The following is a 14,992-nucleotide window of genomic DNA, read 5'->3' on the forward strand; positions in this document are numbered from 1 at the left end:
GCCTCTGCCTCTACCCACTCATTAACCTGTTCAAGGGCATGTTAAGAAGTGCGCCTCTGTCAGTGCAGGGTCCGGGTCAGGGTCTCAGTCAGCTCAACTAGGCCAGGATGCAGTTCCCAACTGTTACTTTTGTTCCGCCCCTCCCAGTGGCAGAGACAACGGGGCAATCAGTGTTCATAGTAAAGAATAACTCATAAAAATTAACCCAGATTAAGTATTCTAAGGAAAAGCAGAGAACAGAAATAAGACTCAAAAAGACAATGGCTAACTTTGTTTTGATAAAAACAGTTTCCATTTGTATTTTGCCAAGAGTGAACTCTGTACTCAAGTGGGTTTATTTTTACAACCTCCAAGTGCTAAATTTAACCTTGTTGGCTGCATTTGCTGCTGGATTCAGAAGGCAGATGCTGCCTGTTCTCAAATGGCACTTGAGCAGTGTGGAGGCTCCATTCAGCCATTGTACTTAAATGCCAGAAATAGATTTTTAAGGGGTACGTGATATGAACCCCTGTTCAGAGTCTGTGAGTGCACGCAGCCCACTTACTCGTTGGATTTTTACTTGTGCCAAAGCTCTAAAACTAGGCCTCAAGTAGATGGGAACAAAAGTTTAGAAGCCACCTTCACTGCAATTTCTACCAGAATTTTTTGTATAGTTCTAACATTTTAATGCCACAGAAGAAGGGGTGTGTGTGTGTGTGTGTGTGTGTGTGTGTAGGATGTGGGGGTATATGTGTGTTTTAAAGATATGAAATTTAGATTTTTCCATTCAATTCTTGCATTGAGCAACATATTCAAGACCCTCCTAGTGTCCAGAATAATGGAGATGTTTAGGAATTCAATGGCTTTCACTTGTTTTGGATCCATCTTTATAAAGTCTTTTAGCCCCAGGCCTTTATCTTATTCCCAAAATTCTTCCTTCCTTTCTCCCTCTGTCCCTGCCTTTCTTTCTCATTTTCTTTCTCGTACAATGGATTGAATCCACGGGCACTTTACTTCTTAGGTACACCCCCAGCCCTTTTTATTTTTTATTTTCAGTCTTACTAGGTTGCTGAGGTTGGCCTTGACTTTGTAATCCTCCCGCCTCAGCCTACCAAATTGCTGGGATTACAGGAGTGTGCCAGCGCACACAGCTTACCCATTTTTTCATTAAAAAAATCAACTTCCTCCTCCTGTTGAATTGCCCATTATGTCCTAGAGTCACTGCCCACCAATTAGTGTACCTTGAGAGGGCGCTGAGTTCTGCTATACAGAAATAAGAGACCCATAAAGATCAGGAATAGACATTAGCCCTGATCTGTTATTCATAATCCTCAGCATTTCCATTCCTTTCCACTCCTGAGAATGCACCCTCCAAAGACATTTGTTGAGCACCTGTTTTGAAGCAAGGACTGTGCCAGCAGCTTGTGACATTAAAATTAGTTAAGACATCGTCTTATCTTTGGAGAACCAGTAGTCCTGCACGTCAGATTGACAGGTACCCATGGAACATTAATACTATGTAATCAGTACTATGCTAGCAGGAAGAACAAAGTGGTTTAAGATCATACAGGAAGGACAGATGAACTGGGGGTTGGGGTTGGGAGTGTGTGATGGGTCAGTGAGTTACTTAGCTATGACCAAGTAACTAATTTTAACAGACACTGTTAGATGTTTAACTATACCCAGTAATAAGGTTTAAAAGATGACTTAGCATTTACTTTGAAAAAAAAAATTAACCAAAGCCTAGTTTTATAATATACAATTCCTAATGGTTTGTGTGTGTGTGTGTGTGTGTGTGTGTGTGTGTGTGTTTGTGTAATTCAAGTGGAATACAAAGTGAAGCTGCTAGCTGAGGTTGGGCTAGTCCAGCTGCCAGCTCTCCCTAGTAACAACAGGAGTTGTAAGCCAAGTGGCAGATATTGTCACTCTCACTGTCTCCAGAGAAGAAAAGAGTGTGCAGGACTTGCTCATATTCACCCATACTGAAGAGGCAGAATCAGAGGGTTTTTTTATTCTGTGTGAGGGTAGGGGACACCTGACTCAATAGGAGTAACATTTAATCATTTGGCTTGATTCAAAAAGTTACGCTAGCTCAATCAGATTTCCCTCTGGGGAATGTGGATTTTGGAAATTATGGACCAAAACTGTGGACTAGCATTAAGAGCTTCACGAGGGAGCTTGTAATGAAGAAATGGGCCAATGACAGGTGGGATCTGGAAGCTGGGAGAGCAACAAGGAGGGTAGCAACAGTTATGAAGGAGAGATGTTTGAGGAGATAAAAGGCAGATGGCGGAGATGACAGTGCAGCAGATGGGCAGAGAGAGGCAGAGACCCAAAGAGAGACAGGCAATAAGCACTGCCTAAGTTTCTACAATTTCTAAGTCCTGAGCATATGAATCCTGTCAGTAATTTCCTCCCTTTTTGCATCCCGAATGGGCCTCTGTCTCTGTTTACATAAATATATAACCCCAACAAGAAGAGACAAGGAATCAGGAAGCTGGGTCCACCTTATGCTGGGAGTCGGGCCATTAGTGAAAGCCCCTTTGATAGATCTTACTTTGCTGTTTCTCCTTCCAACAACTTGTCTGGATGTAATCAATGTAATCCTTCTCTATTGTCTTCTCCAGGTCATGCAAAGAAGCCCCTCTATAGGCCTTGTCAAAGTTTTTATCCACGAAGTAAGGCACCTGCAGGTTCTGAGTTTCTCTGGAAATGGTGTAGCCCAAGGTCCTGAAACAAAGAGTGAAAGGCTTGGAGAGTTTGCAGTATTTGGCAATGTCACTCTTAGCTCTAGCCTCGTGGACTCTATGTCACCATCACCTCCTCACAGGGCAGAAGCAGATACCAGTTTTTTTTTTTTTTAATATATATATTTTTTAGTTGTCAATGAATCTTTATTTAATTAATTTATTTATATGCAGTGCTGAGAATCAAACCCAGTGCCTCACACACACTAGGCGAGCGTTCTGTCACTGAGCCACAACCCCAGGCCCAGAGGCAGATACCATTTTTATAATATACTCAAAACTTCTTATTTCCCTAGTAAAGTAGAAAGCAAAAAGCCTTCATTATCAATATTAACATGAGCACGTTCATATTGTAAATTCAGCTTCAGCATATATAGTTTATTCTCTTTAAAGATTCATTAGTGTCCTTTCTAACTCCACCATGGTGAGAGAAGGACTTTCTTCAATAGAACTCTTCAGAATTCTATTGATCCTTCAGAAACCACTGGTTGCTGTTCTGCAGCTGACCAGATGATGTCACTGTAGAACAACAAACTCTATCTCATAAGGCACACGTGAGACTGCTTACAGCATTTGAGTTTGCACTATGACTACTTTAAATATAAAATCAGTGTTTTCTACAGTGAAAGGTGAAACAAAGCGTTAGTAATATATCAGCAAAACCTTCAAGACTTTCATTCACCAGACTATTATTAAGGAAGATTTATAAGTATTTGACTTACGATTTATAGAATAGACTATATGGAGGATTAGCAGCCAGCAGCTGAGTAATGACAGATATAATCACAATCACAAGAACTGGAAGTAACTGAATAAATGCAGAATACGTGGTCTAAAAATAAAGAAAAAAATATTTAGTAGAAGTTTCCTTTCTCAATATTAAAAAATACAAATGAAAAGAGGTCTCAAAGAAAATACAAATTATCAAAGCACTGCACAGAGTCCATAATGCCCAAGGCTTTTCTGGCAAGGCTGTATCAGCAACTGAGAGGTACCATGCAACCTTATTTATACTCTTTGCTGAGAAGGATGAAGGAGGCCTACCCACAAACTGGACTGACTCCCAGCAATCTTCCGGCAGCCCTAGACCAATGAAGCAGACACCTCTAACTAAGGTCTTCCCAGACTGTGACTCTCACAGCGCTGGGACTTTAGAAGCCATATTAATATGAGGCAACTCTTGCCTTGGCCACAGCTGCCTGAACTGGGAGACATCTAACTCTAGCAGGGATAACCATGTTCTTCCTCCTTGGGGGGAATTTGGGGTTGAGATTCATCACCCTTTGCTGCTAGGCATTTGAAAAAAGGATACATACTCACTCTTACAAGCTGTGAACCAGCCATTTGAAAGGGGAAGTAGAACAAGTTAGACTGCTAGAAAGAACAAGAGAGAGGCAGAGTGGTGGGAAAACTGGAGATAATTTGGCCCTAAAAAAACATGGTGAGCCGGGTGTGGTGATGCATGCCTGTAATTCTAGAGACTCAGGAGACTGAGGAAGAAGGATTTCAAGTTCAAGGATAGTTTCAGCAACTTAGCAAGACCCTAAGCAATTTAGCGAGATCCTGTCTCAAAATAAAAAATAAAAAGGGCGGGGGATGTAGCTCAGTGACAAAGTGCTCCTGGGGTTAATCACCAGTACCAAAAAAAAAAAAAAAAAAAAAAAATTATGGTGAGCTTAACTGCCTGGAAGCCTGCCAGCACCCAGTTCGTGGTTCCTATCTGTCAGGAGGCCCAGCTGTGCTTCTTGCCATTGAATTTCATGAGACTCCCTTGGTTGGGTTAACCTCTTAGTTCTGTTTTTTTGTTTGTTTTGTTTTTTGTAGTACTAGGAGTTAACTCAAGGGCACTCTACCATTGAACTATATTACCATACCTTTTAATTTAATTTAATTTAATTTTTTTGCTTGTTGCAGTACTGGGGATTAAATACAGGGATATTTCACCACTGAGTTATATTCCCAGCTCTTTTTATTCTGAGATAGAATCTTGTTAAATTGCCCTGGCTAGCACTGAATTGGCAATTCTCCTGTCTCAGCCTCCTGAATTGCTGGGATTACAGGCGTGTGCCACCACTCCTGACTAGTTCTACATATTTCAGAGGAGGGTCCTATTTCTGTAGTCATGAAAACCTTGATCAAGATATAGCGCCATGGGGCTGGGGTTGTAGCTCAGTGGCAGAGCGCTGGCCTAGCACATGAGAGGCACTGGGTTTGATCCTCAGCAACACATAAAAATAAATAAATAAATAAAATAAAGGTATTGTGTAAAAGAATTTAAAAAAAAAAAAAAAAAACCTCCTTGCCAGGTTTGGTGACACATGCCTATAATCCCAGCAGCTTAGGAGGCTATGGCAGGAGGGCTGCAAGTTCAAAGCCAAACTCAGCAACTTAGCAAGGCCCTAAGCAATTTATGAGACCCTGTCTCAAAATAAAAAATAAAATAAAAAGGGCTGGGGATGTGGCTCAGTGATTAAGTGCCCCTGGGTTCAGTCCCTGGAAGGAAGAAGAAAGAAGAAGAAAAAAGAAGAAGAAAGAAGAAAGAAGAAGAAGAAAGAAGAAAGAAGAAGAAAGAAGAAAGAAGAAAGAAGAAGAAGAAGAAGAAAGAAGAAGAAAGAAGAAAGAAGAAGAAGAAGAAGAAGAAGAAGAAGAAGAAGAAGAAGAAGAAGAAGAAGAAGAAGAAGAAGAAGAAACCATCCCCATAGGAAGACTGAAATACTGGCAGAGTCTGAAATACTGGGAGAGTCACAAAAACTAGGTGGGCAGGATGGGGTTACCATTCTGGCCTACTTGGGCCAATGATTCAGCTCTTCACACTATTGCCTCTGCTTCCCTAAAGGACACTTTGGCAACATATCTCAAGTTTAACTTCTAGAACTTGATCATGCACAATAAAGGTGGGCTCAGTACAACTGTTTATGAGAAGCAGCTCTCCTTTCTTCCCTAGGCACCTGAGGTTTATCGTCTTCCTCTTCTTTCCGTGTCTGTGTTTTCTCATGTCGATGCCGCCGTCGATAATAGTGAGTGTCATCTGTCACATTTGAAAACATATGAATATTTCCTGGAAAAGAAAGAAAATAGCCACTTAATAGAGGATATGGCAAACATTCCTTTCTTGCAAGATATTTACTCCAAACTAGGTTCTTTAAGGATACAGTATTGCCCTATTTTACCCAGTAGAAGAGAATAGGTAAGACATAAGTCAGCTGGAGACAGATGGTGCTTAGCTCTTCTGACTTGGTTTAAATAGTCTTTTGCAACTAATAAGGGAGAGAACACTGAAAGGCTCTGAGAGAGAGAAAGTACATTTGGGCCATGAATCCTAGGACTACTTCTGTGACTAAAATCAGATTGTGTCACTGGTACCACAAAAATTTTTCCATTTATTTCCTGTATGTTGAATTATCTCAATTTCTAACACACTTAGAAGATACTTTTTAAAACATTTTAACACTGAATTGGATCTCATTGGTCAATCTTTTTTGTTTTTTAGAGATGGGATCTTGCTATGTTCCTGGCTAGTTTTTTTTTTTTTTTTTTTTTTTTTTTTTGCAGAATCAAGGATGGAACCCAATGGCACTCTACCACCGAGCTATATCCAATCCCTTTTTACTTTTTCACTTTGAAACAGAAAGATATCGAACTAGCTGGGATTACAGGTGTGTGCCACTGCACCTGGCTCTAAGCTGCTCTTGAACCTGTACACTTAGGTGATCCTGCTGTCTTAGACTTCTGAGTAGCTGGCACATACCACTGGGCCTGTGTTCTTTTCTTTTGCTTTTTGTGTGTTTGTGTATGTGTACTGGAGATTGAACCCAGGTCTTTGCCACAAAGTTATATCCCCAACCCTTTTTATTTGGAGATAGATAGGGTCTCACCGGGTTATTCAGTGTCTCACTAAGTTGCTGAGGCTGGCCTCAAACTTCTAATTGTCTGGCCTCAGCCTCCAGAGTTGTGGGAATTACAGCCATGTACTGACGGGGTAATTTTCTAATATATTTATAACTGCTATTTTTATAATGATAATAATATTTTTTCTATTCATTTATAAAACACTTAAATATATTTATCTAATCCTCATAGCAACTTGCAAAGTAGACATTATGATCAGCCCCATTTTTTGGGTGAGGAACTAGATAATGAGAAATGCTAAATACTGGTCAAAATTATCCACAACTAGAGGCTTGAGATTTGCTTAATTCCTGTGCAACTGATTTGAAATTCCTGTTGTTCCCATCAAACCACTGTCCTTTTGTTTAGACCTTCAAACAGAAGCTTGTTACAAGCCATAAATAAAGAAATATTTTTAAGAATCATAACATTGGTCAGGCGCAGTGGCACATACCTATAATCCCAGTGATTTGGGAGACTGAGGCAGAAGGATTACAAGTTCAAGGCCAGCTTGGGCACCTTAAAAAAAGAAATCTCAAAATTAAACAAAATGAAACATAAAACAAGGGCTGGGGATGTAGGTCAGTGGTAGAGCAATCCTGGCCTCAATTCCTGGCAAAAAAAAAAAAAAAAAAAGAATCATAGCTTTGGGTTACTAACCTGTAGGAAAATGGCCTCCAAAGAAGACATTGAATAGCTCTTCTGGAGTGATGTCGGCTTCAAAGTCCCTGTAATAATTATAAGGTCTGGCTTGAGGTGCAGTGAAAGTCACCTGTTCATCTCCATATTCATCATAGCGGAGTCTCTTATCAGGATTGCTCAGAACTGCAAAGGCATTTCCTATTGCTGCAACCAAGAAGAAGCACATGAGCACAGTCTTTACTGTGGTTGAGGGTAATCACAGCAGTAGCAATGAGGAGCCCAGAGTTGATTGGTGTTAGACAACTTTCCAAGGGCCCAAGGAGAGGATCTTTGGCCTTCAAATTTCCCCAAAGTGCTTGTGATAGCTTGTGATCTAGTTTGGTAAGCCAGAAATAACAACGCTGAAATCAGACAAATAAAAACTGCTGATGTGAAAGTTAACTCTTAATCAATTCTTGTCAGGCGCAGTGGCCCTCGCCTATAATCCCAGCAGCTAAGGAGGATGAGGGAGAAGGACTCCAAGTTCAAAGCCAGCTCCAGCAACTTATCGAGGCCCTAAACAATTTAGGGAGGACTGGAGATGTGGCTCAGTGGTTAAGTGCCGCTGGGTTCAATCCCTGATACCCCCCCAAAAAAAAACTTCTTGAAACTGGTCCTGGTGGGCCACTGGGGGAGGCTAGGGCAGAAGAGAATCATAAGTTTGAGGCCAGCCTGGACAACTCAGTGAGACCCTGTCTCAAAAATAAAATAAAAAAATTTTAAAAGGGTTGGAAATGCAGCTCATTGGTAGAGTACATTTGCCTAGCATGCAAAGGCCCTGGGTTTAATCCCCAGTAACACCAAAAAATAAAAAATAAAAAAGTTCTTACATCATCATAGCTGTCCTGGAAATCGGGACCCAAGTGCCTCAGTTCAGACTGCAAATCACTGCAAGTCTCAGACATGTTGGGGAAATGTCTTCCAATTGTCCAACACTCATGAATCAAAAATATGTTCTTGGTTGGACACAGTAGCACATATTTGTAATCCCAGTGACTCAGCAGGCTGAGGCAGGAGGATTGCAAGTTTGAGACCAGCCCCAGCAATTTAGCAAGGTCCTAAGTAACTTAACTAGACCCTTTTGGATCCTTATCCAAAATAAAAAGGGCTGGGGAATGTAGCACAGTGGGTAAGCACTCCTGTTAAATCCCCAGTATCAAAAAAAGGAAAAAAAAATTGACAAGATACCATACAGGTGCTCTATCATGTTAGGTTGTCCTAGTATTAGTAATGCTAAGTTGGATCACTTGGTTATAGTGGTGACACCCAGGTCTCTCCATTATAGAGGAATTTTTCCCCTTTGTAATCAGTAAGTATTCTGTGGGATAAAACTTTAAGTTCATGGAACAACAATCTATCATCCAACAGTTTTAGCATCTACTGATGAGTCTTACATTAATCAATGACTTCATTGTGAATCATGCTCTTACAGGGTACTTTACCATTGAAATAAATCTCCAACCCCCTCCTCCCTCTTTTTTTTTTTTTTTTTTTTTTTTGTGGTGCTAGGGATTGAACCCATGGCTTTGTGCATGTGAGGCAAGCACTCTCCCAACTGAGCTATATCCCCAGCCCCTCCAGCCCTTTGTTATTTTGAGACTGGGTTTTTACTAAGTTTCATAGGGCCTCTGCAACTTAGGGGGCCCCTTTCTCAAAATAAAAGACTGGGGAGGAACCTGAGTAACGTAAAAACATTCCTGGGTTCAATCTACAATACAAAAATAAATAATCAGACTGGCCTTGAATTTAGGATTCTCCTTCCTCAGCCTCCCAAGTCACTAGGATTACAGGTGTACATCACTCTGCCAAACCCAAAATATTTTTTTTAAGAATATATTTCTGGGGCTGGGGATGTGGCTCAAGCAGTAGCACGCTCGCCTGGCATGTGTGCGGCCCGGGTTCAATCCTCAGCACCACATACAAAGATGTTTTGTCCGCCGAGAACTAAAAAATAAATATTAAAAAATCTCTCTCTCTCTTTAAAAAAAAAAAAAAAAAGAATATATTTCAGGGCTGGGGTACAGCACTTGGCCTAGCATGTGTGAGGCACTAGGCTCGATTCTCAGCACTGCATATAAGTAAATAAAAGATCCATTGACAACTAAAAAAATATATATTTTTTTTTCTTTTTTTTTCCCCTGAGCTAAGTGTGGTGGCACATACATATAATCCCAGTGACTTGAGTAACTGAGTTAGGAGAATCTTCAATTTGAGGCCAGCCTTAGCAACCCTTGGCCTCAGCAACTTAGACACTGTCTCAAAATAAAATAAAAAGGGCTGGGGATGTAGCTCTGAGAGAAAACCTGTCTAACATGTATGAGGACCTGAGTTCAATTCCCAGTATCACAAAAATAAGGAAAATAAACCAAATACTTTATTTTCAAAACAAATTAAGGTTACATGGATGAAGGCAGGAGAAAGCTTTGCTGATAATCACTACTTATGAAGTGTGGCAAGAAAAAAAACCTGCTTAAGGTCTTATAAAACAACTGCAGGGAAGGTTGAAAACAACTGGCTATGAGAAACCATAACAAGGGAAAAATTCAGCATCAGCTCAGAATCAAACCTTTGAAAGCATCTGTTGCTCCTGGAGCACAGTTCTTGTCAGGGTGAAATTTCAGAGCAAGTTTTCTATAAGCTTTCTTAAGCTCTTCGTCACTGGCATTTCGAGAAACTCCCAGAATTTCATAATAATTTCTGCATTTCTTGATTCTATAAAAAGAGAAATAATCAGAAATTTGTTTACAAAGGGCATTTTTATATTATTATCTGCAAAATAATACATCAGTCCTCCTTCAATCTGTGAGACTCAAAACAGACTTAAAAGAAAATTAGTGAACTCATTAATGAAACATTCAAATCCTCCCATCCAGGCTTTAATGCCTTTCAAAGTACTTTTAAATCTAGTATTTTATTTTCCCTATATTCCTGTGAGTGGATAGAACAAGAATACTAATCCTTACATCAAAGTTCAGGCTCAGATTTTAAGAGATGAACCACTGGATTTCAAAGCCAGAAGAAATAGCTAACCACCCTATTTATTTATTTATTTATTTATTTATTTATTTATTTTTAAAGAGAGTGAGAGAGGAGAGAGAGAGAGAGAGAGAGACATTTTTTTTTAATATTTATTTTTTTAGTTCTCGGGGGACACAACATCTTTGTTGGTATGTGGTGCTGAGGATCGAACCCAGGTCCCACGCATGCCAGGCGAGCGCGCTACCGCTTGAGCCACATCCCCAGCCCCCTATTTATTTATTTAGGTCCCTTCTTTCATTTCCCTTATGGCTATCTATTTAAACTGTGTTTGTAAAAAGTTAATATATACACACAGAAAAAAAAATAGCCACCATTACTAAAGTATATACAATGAAAAATCTTCCTGCTCCCTCATTTCTTGTTCCCTTGTACCTTAGGGAAAACCAGCATTAGATGTTTTTTGTGAATTCTATGTACAGAGAGAATATGCAACTAAACTACCCCATTTTTTCTTGCCTAAAGGAAACATCGTCACTTTTTTCATCTTGCAGAGTATTTTTTTTTTTAAATACTTTGCCACTGAGCTACACCCCTAGCACACCACTCCCCTTTTTTGGTACTGGGAATTAAATCCAGGGGTGCTTAAACCCTGAGCCATATCCTCAGTCTTTTGTATTTTGAGAGTCTTGCTAGTTGCTTAGGGCCTCACTAAATTGCTGAGGCTGGCTTCAAACTTACAATTCTCCTGCCTCAGCCTCCTACGTAGCTGAGATTACAGGTATGCACCACTGCATCCAGCTAGAATTTGTAATCCTTTTGCCTCATCCTCCCGAATCACTGGGATTATAGAAGTGAGCCACTGTGTCTGGCTGAAAACAAATATTTAAAAAATAGAGTGATGATATAATTATGCCATATAGACTTTCAAGAGCTTCCCTGTATAATCATAAGAAAATAAGAGTAAAAAAGAAAAGTAACATGTTTGCAGTATAAAAATACTCTTAAATGTACAGAACACCCTGGAAAGGTCTTGGGAGTTCCCAAGCCATGCTTTGAGAACTACTGGACTAGAATATGAACCTAAGGTCAAAATACTTTGGTTTGAATCTGATCCTCCTGTATATTTAAACTGTATACCTTAGTGCTGCCTTCCAAAATGAACTAAAATTATACTCATATTTCAGAGAGTTAGTGCTATGATTAAATAAAGCATTTATGAAAGTGATTAATAGCACCTAATACTAAACATTAAGTATTATATATCTACCTCATTCTTTTTTTTAATATATATATTTTTAGTTGTAGTTAGACACAATACGTTTATTTTATTTTATTTTATTTTTACTTGGTGCTGAGGATTGAACCCAGCGCCTTGCAAGTGCTATGTGAGTGTTCTACCACTCAGCCACAACCCTAGCCCCTACCTCATTCTTTCAAAAAGCATTAGTCAACTGGGTGAGGTGGCACATGCCTGTAATCCCAGCAACTCAGGAGGCTGAGGCAGGAGGATTGAAAATTCAAAGCCAGGCTTAGCAACTTGGTGAGGCACTTAGCTACTCAGTGAGACCCTGTCTCTAAATAAAATACAAAAAATGGGCTGGGGATGTGGCCCAGTGGTTAAGCACCCCTGGGTTCAATCCCAGGTACAGAAAAAAAGCATTAATCCATCTTTTTGTATAGTATGGATGCATATACATCCCTAATCACAAGCATTTATTTTTTTAAAAAAACACTGTTTTTTTTTTTTTTTAAATTTACATTTTAGTTTTCGGCAGACACAACATCTTTGTTTGTATGTGGTGCTGAGGATCGAACCCGGGCTGCATCCATGCCAGGGGAGCGCGCCACCACCTGAGCCACATCCCCAGCCCATAATCACGAGCATTTAAAATGCCTCTAATCTTTGGTTACTATATAATTCACTTAGGTATGCAGAGGCCCACAATTTTGTTGAGGGATGAATAGTAAATCAGTAACAGGCTGGACTATAACACAGCATCTTCCCTTCCTTTAGCCCCTGGCAAACACTTATCTACTTTCCGTACCTGTAGATTTGCTTATTCCAAATTATTGATTGATTGATTGATTGATTACTAGGGATTGAACCCAGGACTCCAAATTTCGTATTCATTTATTTATTTGTTTGTTTGTTACTGGGGATTGAACCCAGGGTCTTCTACCACTGAGCTTCATCCCCCACCGTTTTTATTTTATTTTGAGATAGGGCCCTGCTAAATTGGCCTCAAACTTGCAATCTTCCTGCTTCAGCCTCCCAAATTGCTAGGATTATACGCCTGTGACACGACACCCAGCTATGGCTTTGATCGATAACATTCTTTGAAATATTAATTTTTAAATTAGTATCCTTTGAAGCTTTAGTTCCCCCTCCCATGTCTGATAATTGAACCCCAGGGCCTCATACATGCTAGGCAAGTACTCTACTCCAAAGCTACATCCCCAGGCCCAAAAGTTTTAAAATTTTGATGAAATCTAATTTATCTATTTTTTTTTCTTTTGTCACTTAGGTTTGGTTGTCATATCTAAAAACCACTTCCTAATCCAATGACATAAAGACTTACATTTATATTTTCTTCTAAGAGTTGTATAGTTTTAGCTTTTATATTTATGTCTTAAGGTCTTTGAGTTAATTTAAGTATATGGTTCAAGGTAGGAATCCAAATTCATTTTTTTGCAAGTGGATATCCAGGTGCTCCAACAATATTGTTGAATACTACTCTTTTCTCCATGAGAATGTCTTAGCACTCTTGTCAAAAATGAATGGTCCAAGGGGCTGGAGCTGTGGCTCAGCAGTAGCACACTTGCCTGGCATGTGTGAGGCACTGGGTTTGAGTCTCAGCACCGCATATAAATAAATAAAATAAAGGTCTATCAATAACTAAAAGAAATATTTAAAAAAAAATCAGTGGGCTGGGGCTGGGGCTCAGCTGTAGTGTACTTGCCTGGCATGTGTGAGGCACAGGATTCGATTCTCAGCACTACATATAAATAAATAAAATAAAGGTCTATCAACAACTTAAAAAAAATCAATGGTCCATCTAGGTACAGTGGTGCATGCCTGTAATGCCAATGGCTCAGGAGATTGAGGCAGGAGGATCTAGAGTTCAAAGCCAGTTGCTGAGGCACTAAGCAACTCAGTGAAACCTTAAATAAAACACAAAAAGGGCTGGAGATGTGACTCAGTGGTTGAGTGCCGTCCCCCCCCCACCAAATCAATATGGAAGTTTATTTCTGGACTCTCAATTTTATTCCATTGATGTATATGTCTCTCTTTATATCAGTCTGCATGGTCTTCATTATTGTAGCTTTGTGCTAAGATTTGAATCAGGAAGCATATGTCCTTCAATTTTGTTCCACTTTTTCAAAATAGTTTTGTCTGTTCTGGGTCCCTTGCATTTCCTTATGAATTTTGGAATCAGCTTGTCAATTTTCTCAATAAAATACAGATAGAGCTGGGTGTGGTGGCACCCCTGTAATCTCAGCTTTTCAGGAGGCAGAGGCAGAAGGATTGCAAATTCAAGGTTAGCCTGGGCAATTTAGTGAGACTCCACCTCAAAAAAATATTTTAAAAGGGACTGGGGATGTAGCACAGTGGTAGAATTCTTGCTTAGTAAATGTGTGAGTCCCTGGGTTCAAACCCCAATACTACCAAAAACAAAAATAAAAAAAGACAGCTAGGGGCTGGAGTTGTAGCGTTGCTTCACATGTGTGAGGCACTGGGTTTGATTCTCAGCACTGTGTATAAATAAGCAAATAAAATAAAGGTCCATCAACAACTCAAACATATTTAAAAAGAAGGACAGCTAGGATTTTGATAGGAATTGTATTGAATCTGTAAATCAATTTGAGGAATATTATCATATTATCAAAATTTTATTTTGGTATTGGGAATTAAACCCAGGGCACTTAACCAACTGAACCACATTTCCAGCCCTTTTTAATTGTTTGTTTGTTTGTTCATTTATTTATTTCTTGAAACAGAGTCTCACGAAGGGCATAGGACCTTGCTAAGTTGCTGAGGCTGGCTGACTTTGACTTGAGATCCTCCTGTGTCAGTCTACAGACCTGCTAGGATTATAGATGTGAGCCATGGCGCTTATCTTCATATTACCAATGCTAATCCTTCTAATTTCTGAAAATATATCTTCTACTTTATTCAGGTCTTCTTTAATTTCTTTAATGAAGTCTTATAGTTCATAATGTACAAGTCTTATATATCTATTTATTTATTTATTTTATTTAAAGTTTTTAGTACAGGGGATGAACCCAGGGTACTCCACCACTGAGCTATACCCCAGCCCTTTCTTAAAATTTCAAGACAGGGTCTTGCTAAGTTGTGTAGGGCCACACCACATTGCTGAAGCTGACCTCAAACCTTTGATCCTCCTGCTTTGACCTTCTAAATTGCTGGAATTGGAGGTGTGCACCACCACTCCTGGCCAGCATTTTTTTTTTTAATGCATTTATAAATGAAATTATTTTAACTTAATTTTTAGATTATTTATTGCCAGTATATAAAAACAATTAATTTTGCATATTGATCTTATATCTTAACACCTTTGCTTAACTTATTAGTTCTAATAATATTTTTGTGTGTATGCAATTCCTTAGGATTCCTATACACAAGATATTGTTATCTACAGACATAATTTTACTGTTCATTCCAATTTGGTTGGCTTTTATTTCTTTTTCTTGCTTAA

General features: G+C 39.3%; 1 protein-coding gene across 2 annotated transcripts in view; it reads right to left on the reverse strand.

Annotated features, from left to right (window-relative positions):
• The window catches only part of Dnajc18 (DnaJ heat shock protein family (Hsp40) member C18), a 28,517-nt gene that overhangs the window by 7,956 nt on the left and 5,569 nt on the right, over window positions 1-14,992 (reverse strand). For both annotated transcript variants that reach the window (XM_026401277.2, XM_026401278.2), the window contains exons 3-7: window positions 9,862-10,007; window positions 7,275-7,460; window positions 5,675-5,784; window positions 3,449-3,558; window positions 2,537-2,709 (exon numbers count right to left, since the gene is read on the reverse strand). In XM_026401277.2, the coding sequence (XP_026257062.2) occupies window positions 2,537-2,709; window positions 3,449-3,558; window positions 5,675-5,784; window positions 7,275-7,460; window positions 9,862-10,007 (725 nt within the window). The remainder of the gene's footprint in view (window positions 1-2,536; window positions 2,710-3,448; window positions 3,559-5,674; window positions 5,785-7,274; window positions 7,461-9,861; window positions 10,008-14,992) is intronic.

This window comes from Urocitellus parryii, chromosome 1 (genome assembly GCF_045843805.1).
Source record: "Urocitellus parryii isolate mUroPar1 chromosome 1, mUroPar1.hap1, whole genome shotgun sequence".
Classification (NCBI taxonomy): Eukaryota; Metazoa; Chordata; class Mammalia; order Rodentia; family Sciuridae; genus Urocitellus; species Urocitellus parryii.